At 40.1% G+C, this 23,240-nt stretch overlaps 1 protein-coding gene and 1 pseudogene across 2 annotated transcripts in view; one reads left to right on the top strand and one right to left on the bottom strand.

Moving 5' to 3' along the window:
- Nucleotides 1–23,240, bottom strand: part of Bmx (BMX non-receptor tyrosine kinase) — a 57,429-nt gene that overhangs the window by 25,920 nt on the left and 8,269 nt on the right. For both annotated transcript variants that reach the window (XM_052171550.1, XM_052171549.1), the window contains 9 exons: nucleotides 23,005–23,151; nucleotides 22,070–22,174; nucleotides 20,101–20,182; nucleotides 15,037–15,156; nucleotides 13,412–13,476; nucleotides 9,066–9,241; nucleotides 5,845–5,916; nucleotides 4,903–4,956; nucleotides 748–802 (listed from right to left, as the gene is read on the bottom strand). In XM_052171550.1, the coding sequence (XP_052027510.1) occupies nucleotides 748–802; nucleotides 4,903–4,956; nucleotides 5,845–5,916; nucleotides 9,066–9,241; nucleotides 13,412–13,476; nucleotides 15,037–15,156; nucleotides 20,101–20,182; nucleotides 22,070–22,174; nucleotides 23,005–23,142 (867 nt within the window). In that variant the 5' untranslated portion in view covers nucleotides 23,143–23,151. The remainder of the gene's footprint in view (nucleotides 1–747; nucleotides 803–4,902; nucleotides 4,957–5,844; nucleotides 5,917–9,065; nucleotides 9,242–13,411; nucleotides 13,477–15,036; nucleotides 15,157–20,100; nucleotides 20,183–22,069; nucleotides 22,175–23,004; nucleotides 23,152–23,240) is intronic.
- On the top strand, nucleotides 1,387–1,608 carry LOC127675414 (cytochrome c oxidase assembly factor 5-like; annotated as a pseudogene).

Raw genomic sequence — 23,240 nt, 5'->3', positions numbered from 1 at the left:
CTGGGACATGTGACTTGCAATGGGACACTAGCTGATGCTGTCAAAGCAGAGGGTCCCTAAGTACTTACAATGCTGAACTAGTCCTCTTTGAAGGGTTTCTATTCTATGACGAGGACCCAAATCAGACTCTTGGAGAGGCCGTACAAGGAAGAACCACAACGCTCCAGTTGACCCTCAGTCATCCCTCAGCAAAACATTTGCCTGAATAAGCTGACTTACAGAATTGTAAGAAATGCAAATCTTGTTTCAGGCCACTAAGTTTTGGGGGTGGTTTATTTATTTTTGAAGAAAAGTTTGTTGAGTATGTGGCAAAGCGATAGCAAGCCTCTTGGTAATCAGAGTGGCTTCAACAGCCTGAGGTGGTTCATTATACAGCTAGAGTTGGGCACCAGGAGTTGACAGTAACCCAAAGGCCAATGACACGGTCAGTTGAAACATTAGCAAAATGTTTCTCAGAAAAGTACATTCATTCTAGGACCTGGCAGAGACAGATATTCTTGGGCTGCAAGGGTAGTCTAGTGGTAGGAATGGATTCTTAACATGTGAACACACACACACACACACACACACACACACACACACACACACACACACCAAGCATACCATACTACACACTACACACACACCATGCATAGTACACACACACACACACACACACACACACAGAGAGAGAGAGAGAGAGAGAGAGAGAGAGAGAGAGAGAGAGAGAGATTTTTGAGGTGTGTAGAGAAAAGCTCTATTATTTACCTTTTGTCTCAGTAACTGCTCAGATTGTGACCTGGAGATATTTCCAGCAAACCAGCTGCAAAAGAATTCTGGATTGGAGAATTAATCATATTTAAAATCATCCAACTTGTCCCTCAACATTTGACTCTATAAAATAAGACGTCAGCCTAAATTGTGGATATTCAAACCTAATTATTGGATAGTATTACCTGAGGATTCTTAGTCTTTATCTCCCAAATTCTACTTCTTAGGTGAGGCCTAGCTAATATCAAGTTGTGAGTAGGCTGCTAGAGTCCTGCTAGGTGACTGTTAGCTAGCCTACATTTCATTCTTTCGAATGAGGACCAGAGAGATTAGATCCCTGATGATTGCAATGGGAAAGCCAGGATAACCAAGGATAAACACTCTTGTCTTTCAACCCAACCATTTATTTTAATAATTCAATAGAAGCACATTTTATATCAACTAGTCTCAAAACAAATGCTTTTAAATTTTTTTTTCTTCAGAACAGGAAGAGATAAACATATAAAATGATATGCAGACAGAAGGCAAAGATATGTGTCAAGGTTGAGTAGAATTCTTTTTCCAAAATAAATAAATAAATAAAAATAACTGGACCAAAGACTGTGATCTGGTGTGGTGAGGGCTGCAGGCCCAGCCATGCCCTGGTGTTATAAGGACAAGCTGGAGGGTGGTGCATGAAGGAGGACCTGGGTGCATGTCTGCTGTAGTCGGCCTGTGTGCTCCAGGAAGGAAAATCCCCATGGCAGTGTTTGAAGGAAGGCTACTGCAGAGCTTTGCAGTATTCATTTTTTATTTTTTGAGTGTAAAAGATCAATATTAGATGCCAGATCAAGATTCAGAGGAAGAAAGGGATATTGATAACATTATGTTTAAAGCAAGATGAAAATCACCTAGGATTTTCTCTGGTCCTTAACAGAAAAGAACTAAAATAGGAAGCACAGTAGCTGCCACATCTGTTCGACCTCTGGACCGGGTGTTCCCTCTGGAGGACACCAGAGAAAACAGATCAGTGCTGTTTCTGATTGATTCTGCTCTTTGAAGTCATTTATAGAAGTCACATGGGAGTGACTACTGATGTCACGTGTTCTATCTGCTTGGTGGCCTTCTTTATATATTGTTTGAAGAAAGCTTTTTAGGTTCTCTGTCCATTAATAGTTGGGTTGTTGGCGCTGCTTGAATTTTTGGTAGTCATATCCACAAAAGCATTGCCTCGCCTAAGGGAGTTGACCATAGCTTACCCTGGGAAGTTTAGTTTTAGCTTTGCTCTTGGATACATTTTGAGTTAATCTTTGTGTGAGATGTAAGGTCTGACTTTCTACTCTTCATGTGTGGATATCTAGCTTTGCATGTTGTCCTTTGGTGGGAAAACATCTGCCACACATGATGGGACTGTTTCTGAGCCCAGTCTCTCTTGTGGCTTCTGGCTAACTTCATGCCAAAGCCACTGCTTTGATTATGGGAGAATTCTAATAAAAATTTGAAATCAGAAAGTGTTTGTTCTATAATAAAAATTTGAGATAAAAAATTAATTTTTTGCCAATTTAATTAATGAGCCAAGAACTCTGTGCCTTACTTTGTATGTGAAACAACAACAAAAAAATTATGTTTCATGTGAGGTTAGCTATGTCTGTGTCCCTCTGGCATGGGCTAAAATATCACATATGGGAATAAATAGTTTGTGAAGTACAATGGGGATGGGTTTGGGGAATTAGAGGAACTGACTAGAAGAGGAAAGATGTGCAGAAGAAGTGTGATGGTGAATGCTAAGGCTTGTGGGAGAAATGCAAAGCAGAAAGTGTTTTCTCTGTTAAAGGGAACTGGTATTCTGTCTAGTATCCGTATTAACAGAAGAAGGAAATAATAGCAGCTAGACAGTTCAACGAAGTGGAAAGATTCTTAGACCAGCCAGTTTGGAGATCTGAGCTCTAGAAAGAACTACCTCATCTATAGTGCTTGACTCTGAACAATCCTCTTAGTCTTTTTTTTTTTGAAAATAGACTTCCCTGTCTGTGAAATTAAAGAGGCAATCCTAATTTACTCTATGTTGCTGTGATAAACAAAGTAAGTTGGAGAGGAAATGGTTTATTTCAGCTTTCAGATTGTACACTATCGAGGGAAATCAACGCAGGAACTCAAAGCAGAGGCTTGAAGTAGAGACCAATGGCAGAACACTGAACTGGCCAGCTTCTGCTGGCTCCTCAGCTGACTTTCTTACCTGACTTAGGCCCACCTGCTTAGAGTTGCTACAGTCCACAGTAGCCTGGCCCTCCATCTCAATTAGCAATTAACAAAATGCCCCAGAGCGGTTCCTCAGAAAACTGGGCACATCACTTCCGGAGGATCCTGCTATACTACTCCTGGGCATATACCCAGAGGATTCCCCAGCATGTAATAAGGATACATGTTCCACTATGTTCATAGCAGCCCTATTTATAATAGCCAGAAGCTGGAAAGAACCCAGGTATCCCTCAACAGAAGAGTGGATGCAAAAAATGTGGTATATCTACACAATGGAGTACTATTCAGACATTAGAAACAATGAATTCATGAAATTCTTAGGCAAATGGATGGAGCTGGAGAACATCATACTAAGTGAGGTAACCCAGACTCAAAAGGTGAATCATGGTATGCACTCACTAATAAGTGGATATTAGCCTGGAAAACTGGAATACCTAAAACATAATCCACACATCAATGAGGTACAAGAAGAACGGAGGAGTGGCCCCTGGTTCTGGAAAGGCTCAATGCAGCAGTGTAGGGGAATACCAGGACAGGGAAGTGGGAAGGGATGGATGGGGAAACAGGGGGAGGGAAGAGGGCATATGGGACTTTCTGGGAGTGGGGAGCCAGGAAAGGGGAAATAAATGAAATGTATTTGAAATGTAAATAAAAAATATATCGAATAAAAAAATGCCCCAGAGCCAACAGGTGGAGGGCAGTTCCTCGTTGAAGCTCCCTTTTCCTGGAAATGTCAAGTTGACAACCAAGATTAGCTGTCACAGGGCTGATCTTAAGAAGCTCCATGGCTTGCTGCTTTCTTGTAGCATTCAGAACCACTTGCCCAGCGGTGGCACTGTCTATAGTGAGCTGAGGTGGGCCATCCCACTTATCAATCAAGAAAATGCCCCCATGAGCATGCTCATAGGTCACTCTGATGGAGGCAATTCTATAACTGAAGTTCTCTCTTCCCAGGTTTCCATCAAGTTGATAGCTAAAGTTAACAAAAATAGGAGGCTAGAATGTAGAAAAAAATAGAACCAAGAGAGAATAGAAGCTGTCCCACATCTTCCCTAATGTGACAGGTATACTTAGAACCTGGCGATAAATTATAGGTATAAGGATAAGAGGAAACACCCAGGTCTATTGTAAAAGCTCTCACTTCACATGCAACCATTAAACCCAATAATAACACTCAGAAGAGAACTAAAGTGTATGGAATCCCAATGCCCATATGAATCCTAAAACTTTCTAAAGCCCTTTAAATGTTGAGTGACTTCAAAATACAATATGATATACTGTTTTGATTTTTCTTTATCACGAATATTTAATAAAGTCAATATTTATAGAATGACAGAAAGCCCTGAATTTTAGAAAGAATCTTAAAAGAGGCCTTAACCTTAGGCCTACCCAAGGATATAGTTTCAGTGGTCACTTATTCTTACCGATGAATTTGTGCCAGATAGCTAATGGAACTTGTCTCTCTGTCAGGAATCTCAACTGTAATGCCAAATAATAAGGTCATCCTATGAATAAGACTCTATAGACATAAATGCTGTTATATGCAGTAGCTCAGTGTGCTGCTGTGTGAAATTAGTGCATCATGCCAAATGTCTTAGTAAGAGCTTTCAGATGTTACCTTGATTAGAGGGATCTAGCAAGTAACTAATGAGCAGAACCATTATATTATTAATCTTTGAAATGAAACCATTCAGTACATGATAAATTCAGTGAGTATATGCAGCAGATTTAGATGGTCCAGACTGGGGAAAACATCCTCACTGATAATAACTAAGTTCATTACCACCTGCCATTTAGAAAAATGGCTCAGAGCCTCACATGAATTTACCCACGTAAATACAGCCTGCTTCAAGGAATTATGTAAAAATATCTAGTTCTAGTTTTAGAAAAACATACAAAACTTTCAACACTCACTCATAAGCATCCAGATTTTCCTCTTCTTCAGATGAACTTGACTCAGGTAATCCCCTTAAGAAGAGTTGAGAAAAGGCATGAATGCCAAACAAACAAGGAAAGCAAGAAACAATACAAATGCCTAGTGTAGCAATACCAAGCTATTGTATCCTTATAGACAAACTCAAGACTTCTAAGTTTCCCCTTTGCACTTGGCAAAGTTATCAGCAAAAAGAAAAATTGGTCACTCACAACCTAAGGCTATGGCCTGTGCAGGAAGAGAAGACCTCTTCAACATGAGAGGCTCCTGGGAACTCAATCAGGTTGTGTAGACTCAGAAGAGCAAGTTTATGAACCACGTGAGATCCCTACAAAGGTGGCTTCAGTAGGAAGTATAAAATTTTGATGCTGGGCCTGGAGAGATCACTCCGTGGTTAAGAGCACTTCCTGCTCTTGCAGAGAGCTTTGGTTCAGTTCTCAGTACCCACATGGCAGTTCACAACTGGCTGTAACTCCAATTCTGAGGGATCCAATGCCCTCTTCTGGCCCCTTGGGCACTATACATATGTGGTACACTTACATACATGCAGCCAAAACACTCATACGCATAAAAATAAAAAAATAATATTTTTTAAAATGTTGGTGATGTGGACAGAGCTATTCTTAGGGAATACTTTATTCTGCGGTTGCTTTCTCTCTTGTTAAAGTTGCCTGAGAAAGCATATCTTAGTACCAAAGTACTTCATGACTGAAGAGTAGATGTAATCAGTGGGAGGAAAACCTTAGCCAAGGAAACCTCAGTGAGACCCACATGTGTATTCAGAGGCAAATTACATGGACATTTTTGGACTATATTAATCTTGCATGTAGAGCCTCACTGCAAACTTATTTCAAATGTGGTTAGTTTTTTTCTGCAACCGAAAGTCAACATTGAGTATAAAGTAGCATCTCAGTTGGATTTACCATGACATCTTTGAGGTACTGTGAGATACGATAGTTCTTTCCAATTGGTTACTGCGTGCAATGTCTTCCTCGCTGCAAGTAAAGGTATATGATTAGTGTACTGAAAACAAAGTTCCTGGAAAGCAGTCATATCTTCCACTGACCCTCTGCAAGGCTAACAGAGTAGAACATCAGTGATTGTGGAGACATTGGAATGTTGCATTTCCCGTACCTAATTTCGTTTTATCTGTGTCAGGCTATCTTTAGTTCTCTTGTCAGCCAGTCCTTGGCCATCTCTGTGTATGGCCTATCATCCCTGTGACTGACAGTAAAACCTTCTGCAATGTATTAGCTTGACAGACCTCTGGAAACATGAAATAAAAGGACAGGACTACTCATATAGTATGGAGAAGATTTTTAATTGTAGGTTCAAGGCAAAAAGCAGGCAGAGGGAAGAGTCCAAGATGAACACGGCCAGCAGACTAAACCAGACCATGAGAGGGGGAAGGAGCAGCGGGAGAGGATTAGACAGACCAACCAAAGCTGCCCAGGCCAAAGTAGTGTAGCCATAATGGCTGCTTTACATAGGAAATAGAGAAGGGGGTGGGGGAGAAGGAAAGCTGAGGCTTCTCCCCTCCCCGGGAGGGAGACATTTAGGGTGGAAGTTGGGGTGAGAAATGCTGGGTGGGACATGGGTTCTGAAAGATGCTGGGAGACTTAGCCAGCGCCTGCTTTGGTCTGTCAACAGTCACCTGGGTTATCCCCTTGTTGCTGCTTTCTTTGACACTTAGCAATCATTAGCTTCTACAAACCCCAAAGCTAAATTGTCATCTGGTAACATCTGAGGCCTATAACACAGGTGCTCCCTCTTTACTATAAGACCCCCCCCACACTATGTTTTCACCCATTGAAAAATGTTTTGCTTTATGGCTTTTTTGTTGTTGTTGTGTTTCTATGAGAACTTCATAAAATTGCTATCTCATTAAAACATGGAATTTGGGGTGACCTCAATTTGTGATCCTGGGCCATGGGCACTCATATTTGGCTCTAAAACTCTTTCTTGTCCCCCTTGAGGTGACAGCTGTGTTGGTTTTGTTGTTGTTGTTGTTGTTGTTGACAGAACATTTATAAATGTATGATTATTGAATATTAAGTGACAGAATGACTTGTTTCAGATAGGTCTTAACTATTTGGCTTTATTTGACATCTTGCTCTTTTCAGAGAAGCCAACTCTTGAACAAGTGAGAACTGCTAGGAATGATGGAAATTACTTCAGCAGCAGGAACCCTGGATCAGGAGACAGCCTGACTAGCTTTGCTCTGCCTCTCTTGTGGATGCGCAACACCATCCTTTACATATTTGTTAAATATATTCTTCTCCTCTCTCTTGGTGTGATTAGAGCTAAGAGTCTTGTCCTTGCAACTCATCTGGACATAAATGACGCAGCAAGATTAGCATAGGCCTCTGCAGCCCATCATTTTAAGAGCATAAGGAACTGCTTACCTCCTCCCTAAAGTCCAAAGGTTTCTTTGTCTGGAATTTAGACCCCATTTCCTGTTTGCCTTCACAGTCCAACCTTTTTTTGTTTTCTAAACTACAATTCACAGGGACAGTCTGCTTTGGCAAGGAAATGATCTTAAAAGGCTTTGTTTTAAGATGTGCCTAGAGAATTCTAAATGCCATTGATTCTAAAATGCCTCCTCCCCACCTGCTCTACCTGTCTCCTCCAGTCCCAGAAAAGACATTTGCCTTCCTCCTTTTTCAGAAACTTTCATTGAAAAAGGCAAAGCAACTTATTTAGCCTTGTGTTTTGTTTTTGCATTCAATGTATGTGATACACACACACACACACACACACACACACAGAGAGAGAGAGAGAGAGAGAGAGAGGGGGGGGGAAGATAGAGGGAGAAAGAGAGGGAGAGGAAGAAGGGGGAGGGGGGAGAGGGAGAGAGGGGGGGGGAGAGGGAACTTGCAATAGCTTGAAGTAGCTAGTTCACTCCTTCAATCATGGGAGATGTGGGACTGAACTCAAGAGCATCAGGGTGACATGTCTGAACGGGATCCTCAGGCAGCCAGCCATCTTGCCAGCCCCGATCTATAAGTGCACAGGGCAAAAAGACAAATAAATGCAGTCTCTCCTCAGCAATCAGGTATAGACAACACACTTGGAAACTACCTGTGCCCTAGAGTGGAAAACCATGATTTATTATTTTTAAAGACATTTGAATCCAATGGTATATACTTAAATTTTTTCAGGTTCCACGTGACTCTGTGGCTGAATCATCGGTACAGTAAGGCATTTGCTTTAAGTAAAAATAACAATGGTGTGAAGAGTCAAGGAATAAGAGCACGAAAGGAGATAAACAATGTGTCAGAGATAGGCTCTGCATTTACTCAATGTAGAGACAGATATCAGCGGCCCTTGGCAAGGAAGCTGACATCTCTCAGAATGACAGACAGTGGACAGTATGGTGGGGCTGAGGTCTAAGGCAGCAAAAAAGGAAGGGATAACACTTGACTTTCCTACATGATCCAGTTGCTATGCAGTTAAACATTTACTATTTACTGAGCATCAAGTATGGAACAGACCCCAAAGATAGACTCACTTTCAATTCTGAGTTTGGAGAGCATCATTGGTTAAAACCTGAAAGGACTAAGTAAGCCTACTGTAAACTCACCCTTTTATATACGGGAGACTGCTTACAGAGTCTATGCTTAGGATTAGGCAGTTATTTGGAGGAATTTGAAGCAAGAGGAGGAAGGACTAAAATGTGAAAGCTATCATGAAGAATGTTAGATAGGATCATTGAAATCCCTCTCAGTTCCAGAGGGACCACTTGGCTTCCCTACTCTTTTAGTTTGAATACGGAATGTTTCTGGAGACGACCACCCTAGTTCAGCTAAGGTCTGCACTACCAGCTTTGAGGCTATAGTCTGAGGCTATGGGGCAACAGACATTATTCTATATTCTATTCTATATTCTATATTCTATATTCTATATTCTACATTCTATAATTTTCTATATTCTATATTCTATATTTTTCTATATTCTATATTCTATATTTTTCTATATTCTACATTCTACATTCACATTCTACATTCTACATTCTACATTCTATATTCTATATTCTATATTCTATATTCTGTATTCTGTATTCTATATTCTGTATTCGGTATTCTATATTCTATATTCTATATTCTATATATTCTGGGTAGTCGATTAAAATGGTTAGCTTTACCTTTTCAGTTTTCTTACTTGCCACCAATCAGGGCAGTCTTCCCTTGGAATATAGCGTATGTTGATGGTTGGTTGGGAACCATAACTTTTCTTTGAGTGGCTGTCATATTGGGGTAGAATGGCATTTGAAGACGATGCATCCATTTTGAGAACGGGAACTGCCCTTGGAATCTTCAGCTTTGGAGAACAAGAGATTTTATTGTATTACACAAGAGACATGGATCCATGAAAATATATCAGTTCTTACACAAAAGAGGAAAGATGGAAGAAAGGAAAAGAGGGAGACATAGAGACAATATTAAGCATCAACAAGGATGTAGAATCACAGTTTGCTCATGTTTTTGCTAGTTGGGAACTCATTTGCAAAATGTTCTAAGGCTGAGTGTCTCTATCCTATAGGACAGCAATTATATACCATATCCAGCAGCAAAAATCCAAAGATGTGTAAAAAAAAATGGTCATAGAATAATTAGAATTCTTTAAAATTGGAAACTGCCAAAACACTTATCAACATGATAAGATAGAAAATATATTGTTGATGCAGTAGGCTGAAATATGGCTTCCCCAGATGTCCATGTCCTAACTTGCAGAATCTGTGAATATTTTTCATATTAGTAAAAGAGATTCTGCTGACTATGATTAAATTAAGGGGTTTCCGATGGAGGGGTTATTCTGGGAGATAGAGATGGGCCTGATATAATCAGACTGCAAGGGACTAGGTAGGGCGTGTGACTGTGCAAGTAGAGGCAGAGAGCAGAGAAGCTGCTGCCCCTCCAGGTCTGAAGATGAAGGAAGGCATCTGGAACGACCGCAAAAGCTTCCAGAAGCTAAGCAAGGCAAGCAAAGATTGCTCCGAAAGCTTCCAGAAGAAACAGTGAGCTAGACCCATTTTAGGCTTTTAAAATTCAGAACTATGAAGCAATAACTTAGTAAGCCATCTTGCTTTAAGCCACCAAATTTGTGGTAATTTCTTAGGACAAAAAAGAGAATAGTTTAGTAGTATAACCATATGATAGAATTCTATATGAAATGAGAATAAAATATAACCACTTATTAAAAATAAAAACTCCCATAAACTGAACCATAAAAGACACACAAGTGACTGTGTGTGTGTGTCTGTCTGTCTGTCTGTCTGTCTGTATGAGGATGTGTTTGGGTAAATCAAGCAAACAATCAATGAGTTTGAACATCTAGCTGGCTAGCAATTGCTCGACTAATGTGCTAGCTGAAATAAAACCTCAGTTCCCCTGGCATTTCCTGATGGTCTATTAATCTGAATGTGTTTTACACAGATTGGTTCAGTTTTGAAAATTTACAAGATGAGCATATTTGTGTGCTTTTCTGAGTATACATTAGACTCTATTAAAAATTCATTCTGTATGAACCCTAAATTTGATTTTTTTTCCCTGCATTGTATTTTCCTTTTTTTGTTTCAGGGATATCATTTATCTGGAGTTGAGGATTTACTGTCCTAGAATTACTTGTTATAAAACATCCCATCAATGATAAAATTCAAAGAAGGGTTCTCTCCAAAGATAAATTCATTATAAAATTATTCAAATGCAATCTAAGCAGAATGACTATAGGGCTGTTACCTCCTCTCCTTATTCAGAAAATACACTCTCTACCTAGTACTACACATCACACATGCCCAAGCACAATCTCTCTCTCTCTCTCTCTCTCTCTCTCTCTCTCTCTCTCTCTCTCTCTCACACACACACACACACACACACACACACACACACACACACGATGGGAGGAGGGGGATGGGAAGTGTCTGCATAGGTCTTTATACTGCTATCTGCCCTCTATCTTACAAAAGCATCAGCCTTCAACCTTGTGGCCCACTCTCGCCCTGTATAGTCTCATCCTGACCTTTAACTATAAATTATGCCCCAAAACATCTTGTTTCCAAATAATGTCACATTTTGAAATTCTGTATGGGCATGGAACTGGAGAATACTACCTAATGTATTTTTTTAATGAGTTGATTTTGTCAGTCGTGTTGATTCAAGAAAATAATATGTTTTTATCAGAAAAAGAAAAATATCAGAACTTAAAACACACCATAGACAAGAGATGCCATTTCAGATGATATTCTAGGGAACCCAGAGGCCACTTGAAACACCTCCTAGGATTTGAATAGGCTGCCATCTGCCTGGGAATATTAAGAATGGAAGACTATACCTATCAACAGAAGAAAGAGGCAGGCAAGTTGCATATATTTGGATGATCTAGAGCTGTCTAAGTATCATTTACTTTTCTGTAGAAAGGCTCCATCCCTGGTTACAAGTTGGCTAGAAACCATCTTGAAGGGACTCTTTCTAAAATAGGTAGGATAACCTAGTGTAAACTTGTGGTTTGGTAAATGCTTTAAGGGCTGAATATCAAGACATCTTTCCTGTCATAAAGTTCTATTTGGATCTAGCCCTCAGCAGTAAATTGAAACAATTCTCTCATAAGATAAAGATGTTTTGGAAAGCTCGTGCAGCTGCCATCACTACTAAATAGGACCATGCATAGCTATGTAAGCATGTAGTTTTTTCAATATATTCTTGTTACTTGGCTTTACCCTGAAAGCGTCAGAAGGCCCAGTGGTTCCAAGATCTCTGCCCCAAAGCAGGCTGCCAGTTGCTGCATACCAAAGTAAGGTGAAAGGAAGAGGTTGTAACTTAGAGAAAGGTAACTATAGCAGCAGATGGAGACACTTTGGAAGCTAGCTGTTGGTATTTTGTTTTGGTTTGGGTTTTCAAGACAGGGTTTCTCTTTGTAGTCCTGGCTGTCCTGAACTCTCCTCTCCTTCCTCTCCCCTCTCTTTCCTAGCCCCTCTCCCCTCCCCCCTCTCTCTAATGACCAGTAATTGAGGGAGATTTTCATTACACTACAGTGACTGGAAAACTATGGAGTCTGTCAAAGAATTTATCTGGAGGCAGAGAAGTTGCATTAAATGGCTTGGGGTGAATAACAGAGGGAATGAATTATGCTGTTTAATGTTTCATATTCCACAGACTCTCATTTCCTCACCAGGATACTTTCACAAGGTAGCTTTGTCCATGTTTGTAAGAAAAGAAGCATTGTCTATTATGAGTGATACCATTCCAAAGATTTGTCTCTCATGAGTGCATTTTTTGTGGCTTATAGGTTTGCATATAGGTTTGCTGGTTACCAAAAGACCTAATAGTTCATGGTTCTGTGTTGGAAACATTATTTAATACTAACTATAGATATAAGTGATAGCTCATAGGTGTTTTTTTCCTCTCTTCCCTGAGAAGTTCGTATGAACGCCACATTTTCTAGTCTTGAATCTGGCAACTGTTGGTTTATTTACTCTACTCTGTTTGCAAATATTTTTAGACTATTGACTTAAGGATAATTGCACACCTGTTGGAACACGGTCCATGAATTAAGCTGTGTGAGAAGATTTCTGAGAGCTTGTGAGATAACTCCAAGGGAACAGGGCAAACGTTTTGTAACTTCTATTTCTCCATAAGATGGGTTGTTCTTGGCATGTGCTTTCGTGCCCCTCCCAGGTAGAGTAGTAAATAGGAGTGGGTTTATTTTAGATTATTCAACATCTTACTTTTGTTAGTTCAAAGAAGTTTCCAAGCACGGTTTTCCTTGTGACTGTATATGGCTTAAACTCATGTGACCTTTGCTCATTTGACCTTCTGAACCTGTCAGAATACCCTCAAAATATAAATTGTCTGATGATCTGAATAAAGTTGGTGATTGCATGAGACTTTAGTCTGCCTCATTTTTTAGGGCCTGCTTCCCAGGTTTATGTCCCCAACTAGAGCTGTAACACACACCCATGTGTACTGTTCATTTATTGTTACACTATTCACAATAGCAAGGAAATGGAACAAGCGTAGTGTCCATCAACTGATGACTAGATAAAAAATGGGAGTCATATACACAATGGAATTGAATTCAGCTGTAAACACACACATGTGTGCGCACACACACACACACACACACACACAATCATGACATTTTCAGTGGAAAACATGAGAACTGGAAAATAAGTCAGATCCAGAAAGACAAGTGCTGCATATTTTCTCTCATATACAGAACCTAAATTTAGAATTCTGTGCACATGTGTATATAAGAATGTATATATGTCTTTCTGTGTGTAAATCTATACATGTTTAGATCATAAAATAAAAACAGGAATAATAAAGAGGGACGAGAGAAAATGTAAGGAAATGAGAGATAATGGAATACCTAGGGCATGCCGCAGAATATGAAAGGGAACCAGTGAGGTAGAAGAGAGGGTGAATTAGGACAAAATAGAATGACACGTGTGCAAAGAGCCCATCCTTAAAAAGAATTTAAACCCGGACTTACTACCCTCTCTGGGAAAGTGGGAGCTCTGTGTTTCTCATCACTGATGGCAATGTGCAGATCAGCATCTGAAAAGCAAACAGAAGCAAGGAAAACACCCAATGCAGGGAGTCAGAACCATGATCTACTTTCAAGGAATCAACTGAACTTAGACTTAACATTGCAAGCAATTCTGGAGCGTTCTCCTGTAATGCTCAACTCAAACAGCACTCTTCCACCTCCAGCAACTGACAGACTGCAATGCCTGGATTCAAAGTTCAAGTTCCTCTAAACCCAGCAAGCAATTTATACCTCCTTTCCACATGTTATCCAACACACCTGTACAGAATGACCAATCACTCTAAACAAATCTTGTGATGCTAGCCATCATCATGTTGGCATATATGATAATTAAGACTATTACACTTTAAAATTGTATTTTTTGCCATATGTTTTTAATAAGTAGGGTTGTTTCATGAGTTTTTTTGCTTTTTTATATAAGAAGAAAGAATTGATCTCTTTGTCTCTGTCTCTCTGTCTCTGTCTGTTTCTCTCTCTCTCTCTCTCTCTCTCTCTCTCTCTCTCTCTCTCTCTCTCTCTCTGTGTGTGTGTGTGTGTGTGTGTGTGTGTGTGGTGCGTTTGAGACAGGGTCTCAGTGTGAGGGTTAGTCTTAAACTTGCTATGTAGCTCAGACTAGTTTCAAACTATGATCTTCTTGACTCGGCTCTTAAGTACCAAGATTACAAATATCTGCCATCACACCTGCCTATCTGGGTGCTTTGCTTGGATGTATCTGTGTACCACATGCATGCAGTGTCCAAGGAGGCTGGAAGAAGGCATTGGCTCTGCTGGAACCAGAGTTACAGACTGTGAAGTGCCAGATGAGTGCTGGAAACCAAACCCAGGAAAAGCTGGAAAAGCCGCTGGTACTCTTAACTGCTGAGCCACCTCTCCAGCCTCTCATTTTCTTTCTTCTAAAGAATTATGTATTATATGCATATGACTACACTGTAGCTGTCTTCAGACACTCCAGAAGAGGATGTCAGATCTCATTATAGATGGTTGTGAGCCACCATGTGGTTGCTGGAAATTGAACTCAGGACCTCTGGAAGAACAGCCAGAGCTCTTACTCACTGAATCATCTTTCTAGGCTGCCATTTTCTTATTAAGTGGGAAACCTAGCAGTTTGATTTGTGGTGATATGTTCACCACATTTTAATTCTAATGCATTTGTTTTAAACTACAGACTTATGAGAGGTATTAATGGGCCATTCTTGACCCATGTTCTCAATTTTTTATTAAAATGTTTTCATAAAGCATATTTTGATTATATTCCTTTCCCTCCCCCAACTCCTCCCAGATTCTCCCCACCTCCCTACTGATCCAAATTCATGTTTTTTCTCCCTATTTGTTTATTATGGTTTCAATTTTATAAACATTTCTCATGAAATGAAAAACAGGCATATATTAATATTGAGGGAGAACAATTCAACTGACACTGAAAGTAGACTTCATTTTTAACTTGGCATTCACAAAGCTGTGTTGCTATGATGTCAATCGATAGACTGCATTTTGGAAAACTAATCTGGCATTGGGCAGGCTTGAGCTAGTGGCCGCCCCAACCCACCCCAAGGTCCCATTACACATACATGCTTCCCAGAGAGTGCATCCTGGGGCTGCTTTGCAGCTCTGCTGGCAACACAGGAACTTCCCATCCACAAAGAAGCCACTGTGATACTTGATCAACAGGTGGGGGTTGCCCCGAATCTCTGAAGGGCAAGCAGGAAGGATACAAGACATGAGCAGACATTGGCCCAAAAGAAGCAATGCAATAAGTAAATACTATAATCTCAGCACAGTGACAATCTCACTTACCAGCAACTGAGGTCAGACCTAGTGTCTACCAAAGCAGCTGTTTTTCACCAGGAAGTTAATAAACTCAAAGAATAAACAGAAACCACAGCATAAACCACAGGCTAACTACAGCATAATAATGTATCATTCTGACATGGATGAGCTAGGGAAAATGCATACACTGACTAGCTTGTCATTAAGGTTTTATATGTAGATATGGAAAGGTCCTGACTGGGTTACAGCACCTGATGTTCTTTGGTGGGAGTAGTAGGCTGAATGGTAGGACTAGATCTTAGGAAAAAAAAGAGTTTCTGAGAATATGTACTTACTATGGGTTTTCATTTGGAAAAGTTTCAAAGGTACAGTAAGAATCATGCACTATATCCTTTTCCCACCCTTTCTTTAGATCCACCAATTGTTAACTATAATGCTCTTCTGATTCTCTATCTTTAAGACACACATAATTTTTATAATTAGTACTCAATTAATAATTTAGGATGAATAACAGATATATGACTTAAATAATGTCACCCATAAATATTTTCCCACACAGTTTGAATTAATAGGGATATTCTCTTACCTAAGTGTAAAGCAAATTGTCAATTTCTGGACGTTGAATATGTTTTATATTTGATTTTCTCCAATTGTTCCAAAAATGTTCTTTAAATTACTTTTTTTCTGATCAAAGTTCTGGTCCAGCATTATGTATGAAATTTAGTTATTTAGTTGTCCTTGAGCTAGAATAGTTTCCTGTCTTTTTTTTTTTTTTTTTTTGTCTTCCATGACTTTGAAATCCTTATTCCAAGGGTTAAATAATTTGAGGGAGTGGGAAGCTACCTTTTCTTTTTCTGAGGCAAGGTCTCATGTATACAAATCTAGCTTTGTCTCACTGTTTGGCCAAAGCTGACCTTGACTCTTGACTCTGTTAGGATTCTAAGCTCCACCCCACCGCTACCTGGCAACAGACAGGTATGCCCCTCCCCATCATTAGCTGGCAATAAGCAGGTAGGTCTGGCCCACTATAAAAGGGGATTCTTGGCCTCTCCTCTCTCTCTTATTCTCTCACTCTCTTAGCTTCTTTCTTGCCCTCTTGGGTTCTTCCCTTCACCCCTCCTGTCCTTACTCTCTCCACATGGTCATGGCCTGCCTCTACTTCTCTATTCTCACCTACTCTCTGCCTTTCTCTGCCTCTATTAACCCCTTAACTCCCTTCCCCATGCCCTGAATAAACTCTATTCTATAGAATAATGCTTCTTGAGCTTTTACCTACTAAACCTTTGGAGGTTTCTCTGCTTTATTGCAAAACTCATTAATTGTTTTGTACATAGAGTATAACATTCCAAGATTAGAATTTAATTTGTCTAGGCTAACATCACCTAGGCTAACAATTGTGTGTGTGGTCCCTCATGGGAAAGGGATGCCTCGGCATGGGCCCCCTTCTCCCACCAACCATAAAAAATATTCTTACACCTCTTTCTCTTTTTATGATCACAACAGACTCTCCTGCCTCCACCTCCCAAATGCTGGGACTACAGGACTCCCCCACCACACCTAGCTAGAGGCTATTTTTCTAGAATATGTGTATATTAGAGGAGCTAAGGTGCAACTTGGTGGGAGGGCGCCTGCCTAGCAGACACCAAGTCCTGGGCGCCATCTCCAGTAGTGGAAAAGTGAATTATGAGAATAAGGTGATGTTAGCCTAGACAAATTAAATTCTAATCTTGGAATGTTATACTCTATGTACGAAACAATTAATGAGTTTTGCAATAAAGCAGAGAAACCTCCAAAGGTTTACTAGGTAAAAGCTCAAGAAGCATCTTTTTTAGTTGAGAAGAGCTGGTTCTATGTGTGACTTCAACTCCATCCTCTTCATTTTATGCTCATCTAGAAAATCCTTAACTTTGAAACCAAGAGAATCTCGTTCCTCCTTTATTAACCCAACCTAAGGAATAATAATTAATATCGTGCTGGATCACTGAGGGGATATAAAATCCTATATATAAGTCTTTAGCCTCAGTTGTCCAGTGAGCAGTAGGTTTTAGTAATGACACTTATTTAGTACATCTCAGTTCAATTTAGCTGAAAATGCTGGCCCCAAGGAAAAACGAATGAGTATTAAATGTTAATTATGACAGAATGAATTAAGATCATAAAATGCTAACTTTTGATTTTAGTCCCAAATAATCATTGGGATCTCATGCTTTCTTGCTGTCTAAGATGTTACTCTTTAATGTGTCAAGCTTTCTGATATTCCAACTAAAAGGATTTGGTTTCCTGGATAACTAATTCTCCAATGATTTCTGAAAGTACACATTGCAACCATTCCCACACTTATTGATATTTTAACAACTGTATGTGAGTTTATGTCTTTTTTCTCATGTGCATCTCTGTCCGACAACCCTGAGGATTGACTGTTACTGCTATCATGACTCTTAGAGTTAAAGAGACTGATACGGAGCAAATTGGTGAAACTTCATAAGGAGAAATATTTAAGTGAGAGAGCCTTTTTTCTTCCCATGGCAAATTAGTTTGCTAATTTGATGACATTGTCACTCACCCTCTCTGTTCTCCAGAACAGAGATTGGAAAAAAAACATACATAGATACTGTTTTCCAAAGCATATTATAGATGGGTATGTGTAGTGAGAATTCTAGAATTTAGGGTTCTTTTAAAGACAAAGAAACATTATAAGACTATGCTTTCATTTTAATCCCAGTCGCGGAATATGGGGTTGCTTTGGACTGTCCGCAGCAGCTGACTATGATTTGCCTCCTGCTCTAGCAGAGGTATAGTTTTGCCAGCCACAGATAGTTTCTGTGATTGTGTGATGTTTGGAATTCTGGGGACTTTTCAGAGGTTATATGAATGCTAGGGCCTCAAGAGGTGGGATTGGTGGTTGTTGGTCATTCAGTGGGATTGGCTGTGGTTTTTTAGTTATGCTCAATGAAGAAACAAGAAGAAAGAAAGTTAGATTTAAGACTCTCTATTTCTCTCTCTCCGCCCTATTCTTGTTTCTCTCCTATATAGTGATAGGGGGTGAAACTCAGGAGGATAAAGTGTGGGAAAAGAAGAACTCCCAAAGTAGCAAAGACCAGCTACAGATATGAGCCATAGTACTAAGAAATGTAGCAGGAACAAAAGTTTTCAGGGGCACGCGGGGGGGTGGGGGGGTGGGGGGGGAGCTTCTATGACAGCTTAGAACCTTCTTACTAATCTGTAAGAATGGTAAAACAGAAGGCTAGACTGAACCTGTGTCCCTGACATTCTCCAATGGCTACCCAATCCCAAGACTGCCTGCCTTGCACTCTCTGTGGGGGAGAAGGTAAATATGGATTTGTTCCAAAGACTGATGTCTTTTCTCCTCCAGTACAAAGCACTATTAACACTTTTTGTTGAGCATTCATCAGCGCTAGGAAAGGAGACACTACAATTTTGTGAGGGACCAAGAGATGTGTTGTTGCTTGTCTCTTTGTTCTCCTTTTCTATCCATAAACCCTCACGTGTATTACCCTGTTCCCTCACCAAAGCCTGGACAACGTGCATAGTTCAACAAGAGCCCATAAATGGAGCTAAACAAAAGCTGAATATGGGAAGTATGTATCCACATGACAACTGAGCCCCAGGAGACTCCCTCAAAAGATGAATGGCTGAGAAGCAAAATCTTAGGGCTCCTCCTGGAAGCCTGACTATAACCACAATGACCTATGTGTGAGACGATATTGTATTACATTTTGGAGTCATTCATAAATGTAATTGCTATAGGAGAAAAGAAATATGCTCCTCATTTTATAGGTCAGGAAACAGAGGCACAGATGTGTTATAGATGTAATATATATATACATATATATACACACATTACACACACACACACACACATATGAGAGACAGACAGAGTATAGATTTGGCTGGTCCTTACAGAGAGACCCATCTAACTTCATTGAGATGATTATGGATAATAAGGGAGAATTCTCACCCTAATGGACCACTTCACTATTCTACAAAATAGATTGCTAAGTCCTCTCACATAAAGGGGAAAATGGAGAAGTTTGTGTGGGAAAAGACCTATTTGCATTGATGTGGAATGGGTGTGTGCAATGGGAGGTATACTGAGATATTGTTGTCATCTAAAAGTAAATGTAAAAACAAAATCTTCCCCTGTCTAGGGGAAACCTTAAAACCCAAAGCTGTACCAGTAGAGCCACTGATTTGAGTTACAAATCATCCTTATAACATGACCCTTTTAAAACCAAAAAGAGGAAAACATCATGGCACCAAATTAGTAATAACAATGCTCTTCTTTATTACTGAAACGGCATAAACATCACAAATAAAATCTTCCTTAAATTCTCTGTTTAGGACAAAATTTAGTGACTTAGGTTAAAATATAGTGATTTTAAAAGCTGGATTCAGGCAATTGAATTTTGAGATTCCCATTAGGAAGGTTTGTGGCATTTGGCTGTTTTCTTTTAAACTTGTGTAAAAAAAATGAAGACTAATAATGCCCTTGTCCACAGAGTCCTCAAGAGGATTATGTAATAAGATGCAACACGTGCTTGATAGAGTGGCTGGCAAGTGGCAAGTGGTCAGACCTTATTAACGCTGTTTATGAACATTGTCAGTATGGTCCCAACAGGACTTGAAGCACAGCAGGAAGCCCAGTTGGCCTGCCCCTTGCCCCCACTCCACCCCCTCCTCCACCACGCCCAGGGAAAACACAATAGCTAGCTCTGTGCTCAGTGTGAAAGCTATGGTGATGCCCAGGCTTCCTGCCTGTAACACTGAGAAAGCAAAAGCAAGCCTGAATACAACCTGAGCTTTGCAGGAAAACAACTCAAGCCTTCATTAGAGCATTTTGTTACCTTTTTGCAGTGCTTTCAACCACTGACATCTGCTCTCTTCATTTGATGCATAGACATAAAGAAGCCCATCTTTGTACACAATCTGGATGGGGGGAAAAAACAATGAATTTTGATACAAGTGTTTCATAGTTCAATCTGGCATACCTGTAAAGTTTTATGTTAACAGAAATAAACCTTTTTCTCATAGAACATATATTAAATTTGGAATTACATTTAATATGGTAAACTACGTATGTCTTAGAAGTGCTGTCTGTGGTCTTTCTAACCAGTAGAAACGTTTTATGAGGTTGGAGAGATGGCTCTATGGGTAAGGAAAGCGGGCATGCTGCACCCAAACCTGAAAGTCCTGTCCTCTGGAAGTCACAGAGAAAGATTCCTGGAGCTCCAGGATCAGTAGGAGATCCTATCTCAAGGGAATTGGCTAGAGGGTGACAGAGCCGGACACCTGGTGTCATCTTGCCTCCACAGGCAGAACACCCAGTGCCCTCTTTTTGTAACCACATGCTTATACACCTGCCCCAGTTTGAAAATTACAATACTTTCTTTGGATCGGGCTTCTTTTACAATTGGAAAAAAATATATACCACTTATAAAAGATCTCCTAGTAGCTGGCCTCCTCCTACTTCAATAGTTTTTCTTTTATTTATATATGAGTATGTAGTTTCTTTTTTCTAACAAAATGAGCAAGTATACGCAGGGATAAGTTGTGATGGGTGTGTGTGTGTTGTTGTTGTTGTTGTTGTTATTGTTTTTTTGTTTTGACACAGGTTTCTCTGTGTGGCTTTGGTTGTCCTGGAACTACCTCTGTAGACCAGACTGGCCTCACAGAGGTCTGCCTGTCTCTCCTACTCCAATGAGTGCTGGGATTAAAGGCATGCACCATCACCACCCCAGCTAAGTTGTGCTGTATCTTTCTGGGTATATACTCACAAGTAGTGGACTAGGAACTCTGTAGGGCTGGAAAACATTTGTGGCATTGAGTAGCTTCTGTGTACTGCTGGGTTTGAGGTTGCTTCCATGGGTATCCTCTCCCTTGGTTTCCCCAACTAGGTGATAGTTTTATAGTAGGTCTGACTCCCCTGGAACCATTCACAAAGGCACTTTGGGAGCTATGGGGCCAGCCAGTAAGGTGGCTGGGAAGGGGGGGGGGTGCTTTGCCTTCAAGCCTGATGACCTGAGTTTGATCCGCTGAACTCACATGGTAAAAGGAAAGAACTGACTCTTATAAGCTGTCCTCTGACTCCGCATTCATAATGCTGTGGCATATGGGAGCATATCACACACACACACACACACACACACATACCCTAAATGCTTTTAAATGTAAAATCAAAGTTGATTAACATGGAATGCAGAGTCGTACATAGTATCACAGCACCTGCTTCTCTAGGCTGGTCTCTTTCATTCTCTTCTTTTAGCCTCCAGTGCCTTGGCTCTTGCTGTTTAGTGTGTCCTGTTAGCTTGTCCATCTTTGCTAGTTAAGGTCTATTGGTCCTTCCCAACCCAAGTATGACCTCCAACAGAGCATTTTCCTGACATATTGGAGTGAGGAGCAAGGAGCAAGGAATGTACATCAACCTCCATCTTAACACTCACTCTCCCTGTATTATGACCTTCTATTTTGCAGTCTCCTTGGAGACACATGGGGTGGGGCTGGTATTTAATCCTGCATAGCTTCCTACTTGCTGTTGTTACCCAAGAGAAGAGAGACAGCCCACAGTGTTCCATTAAAGAGATGGTAAACCTGAAGCAGGTCAGACAATGCATGGTAGCTTACACGCTCATCTTGCTTCCCCTGCCTCTGAGAGAAGCAAATTGGCCAGTGGGGGTTCTGATAGACTGCCAGTACACACTTGGGGTGATTTTAAACATTATCAATGTCTCAAGGGGTCATTTTGCAATATGGCTATTTTCCTGGGCACACTGAGCTAACAATAGAAAATATTAAACAGACTCTTCCCCCGTTTACCTGAAATGGGTACTGTCTCTCCACGGGTGTCTGCTCCTCAAGGTTGACTTTTTCCACACATCTGATTTTCTTAATTTCTATTGATCCTTTTCTGCTTCCTCTTTTCTGAATTCGAAAGCAAACCAGAAGCTGTATCAGGTTGGTGCATCAAGGTGAGCAGGGAAAAGTGTACAGCTTAAGTTAACAACTGGGGGTGGAGGGGGGACTAAGAGATGTGGAAGTCAATGAAGACACATGTTCTGTTGCTCTATGGTTTCAGCAATCATATTTCTAAACTATGAACACATGCATGCATGCTTCTCCAAAGGCAAGTATCTGAGTGACAGTTAACAATCTTATTTGAGAATTGTGTGATATTTATTGAAATCTTCTGCCAAGTGGTTAATAGAAAAATCAAGGTTTAATGCCATGAAGTATTTTCACTTCATTTTGGCTTTTGATGGTTGTTCTAGTTTACCCCCTGTGCTCAAGTCCTTAACTACACAGAGATATCATTATTTCCACTAATATTTTAAGGCAGCATCACTCACCCTCAGCACTATTAACATTTGAGCTATAGGGCATTTTAGTAGCATCCTCAGTGTCTGTCCACCGGATGCTCATAGTGCTTACCCATCAGCCCCCAGAACGAGTTGTGACAACTGACTTATCTTTAATCTTTGTCCAATGTCCTCCAGGAAACACAGATTACTTTAGCTGAGAACTACTATTTTAAAGACATGTTATGATTGGCCTTAATAATATTAATAAGTAGTTTACAGTCCATTCTCTTAATTTATCATACTTTGGTTGAAGAGAGGTGGTATAATATGTTGATACAAACTGATCTTTACTCTGAGCTAAGAATCCTAAGAATACTCTTTCATTATAATTAAGGATTTGTAGAGACTTGGGAAGAATAATAAATAGCACAAAACAAGGAAGGAGAACCTTACCATTTTGTCGTATTCATAGTAGGAAAGGCTTGTTTTGGTTAGAACAAAAAGCCGCTCCTTGTAATTATTTGGTGACATTTTCTTCTTTTGCTGTGACTTTTTGAGAAGCAGTTCTTCCAGAATGGATTTACTATCCATATTGTCGTCCTAAAGAAAAGAATTAAAATGATTGTAGTATCTAGCTAGGTCCAGGAAGACTAAAGATGCCAACTTCTAAATACAAAGCTGAATTAGGA

The sequence above is a fragment of the Apodemus sylvaticus genome, chromosome X (genome assembly GCF_947179515.1).
Source record: "Apodemus sylvaticus chromosome X, mApoSyl1.1, whole genome shotgun sequence".
NCBI classification, from domain to species: Eukaryota; Metazoa; Chordata; class Mammalia; order Rodentia; family Muridae; genus Apodemus; species Apodemus sylvaticus.
This window is presented reverse-complemented; position numbering and strand designations above follow the sequence as displayed.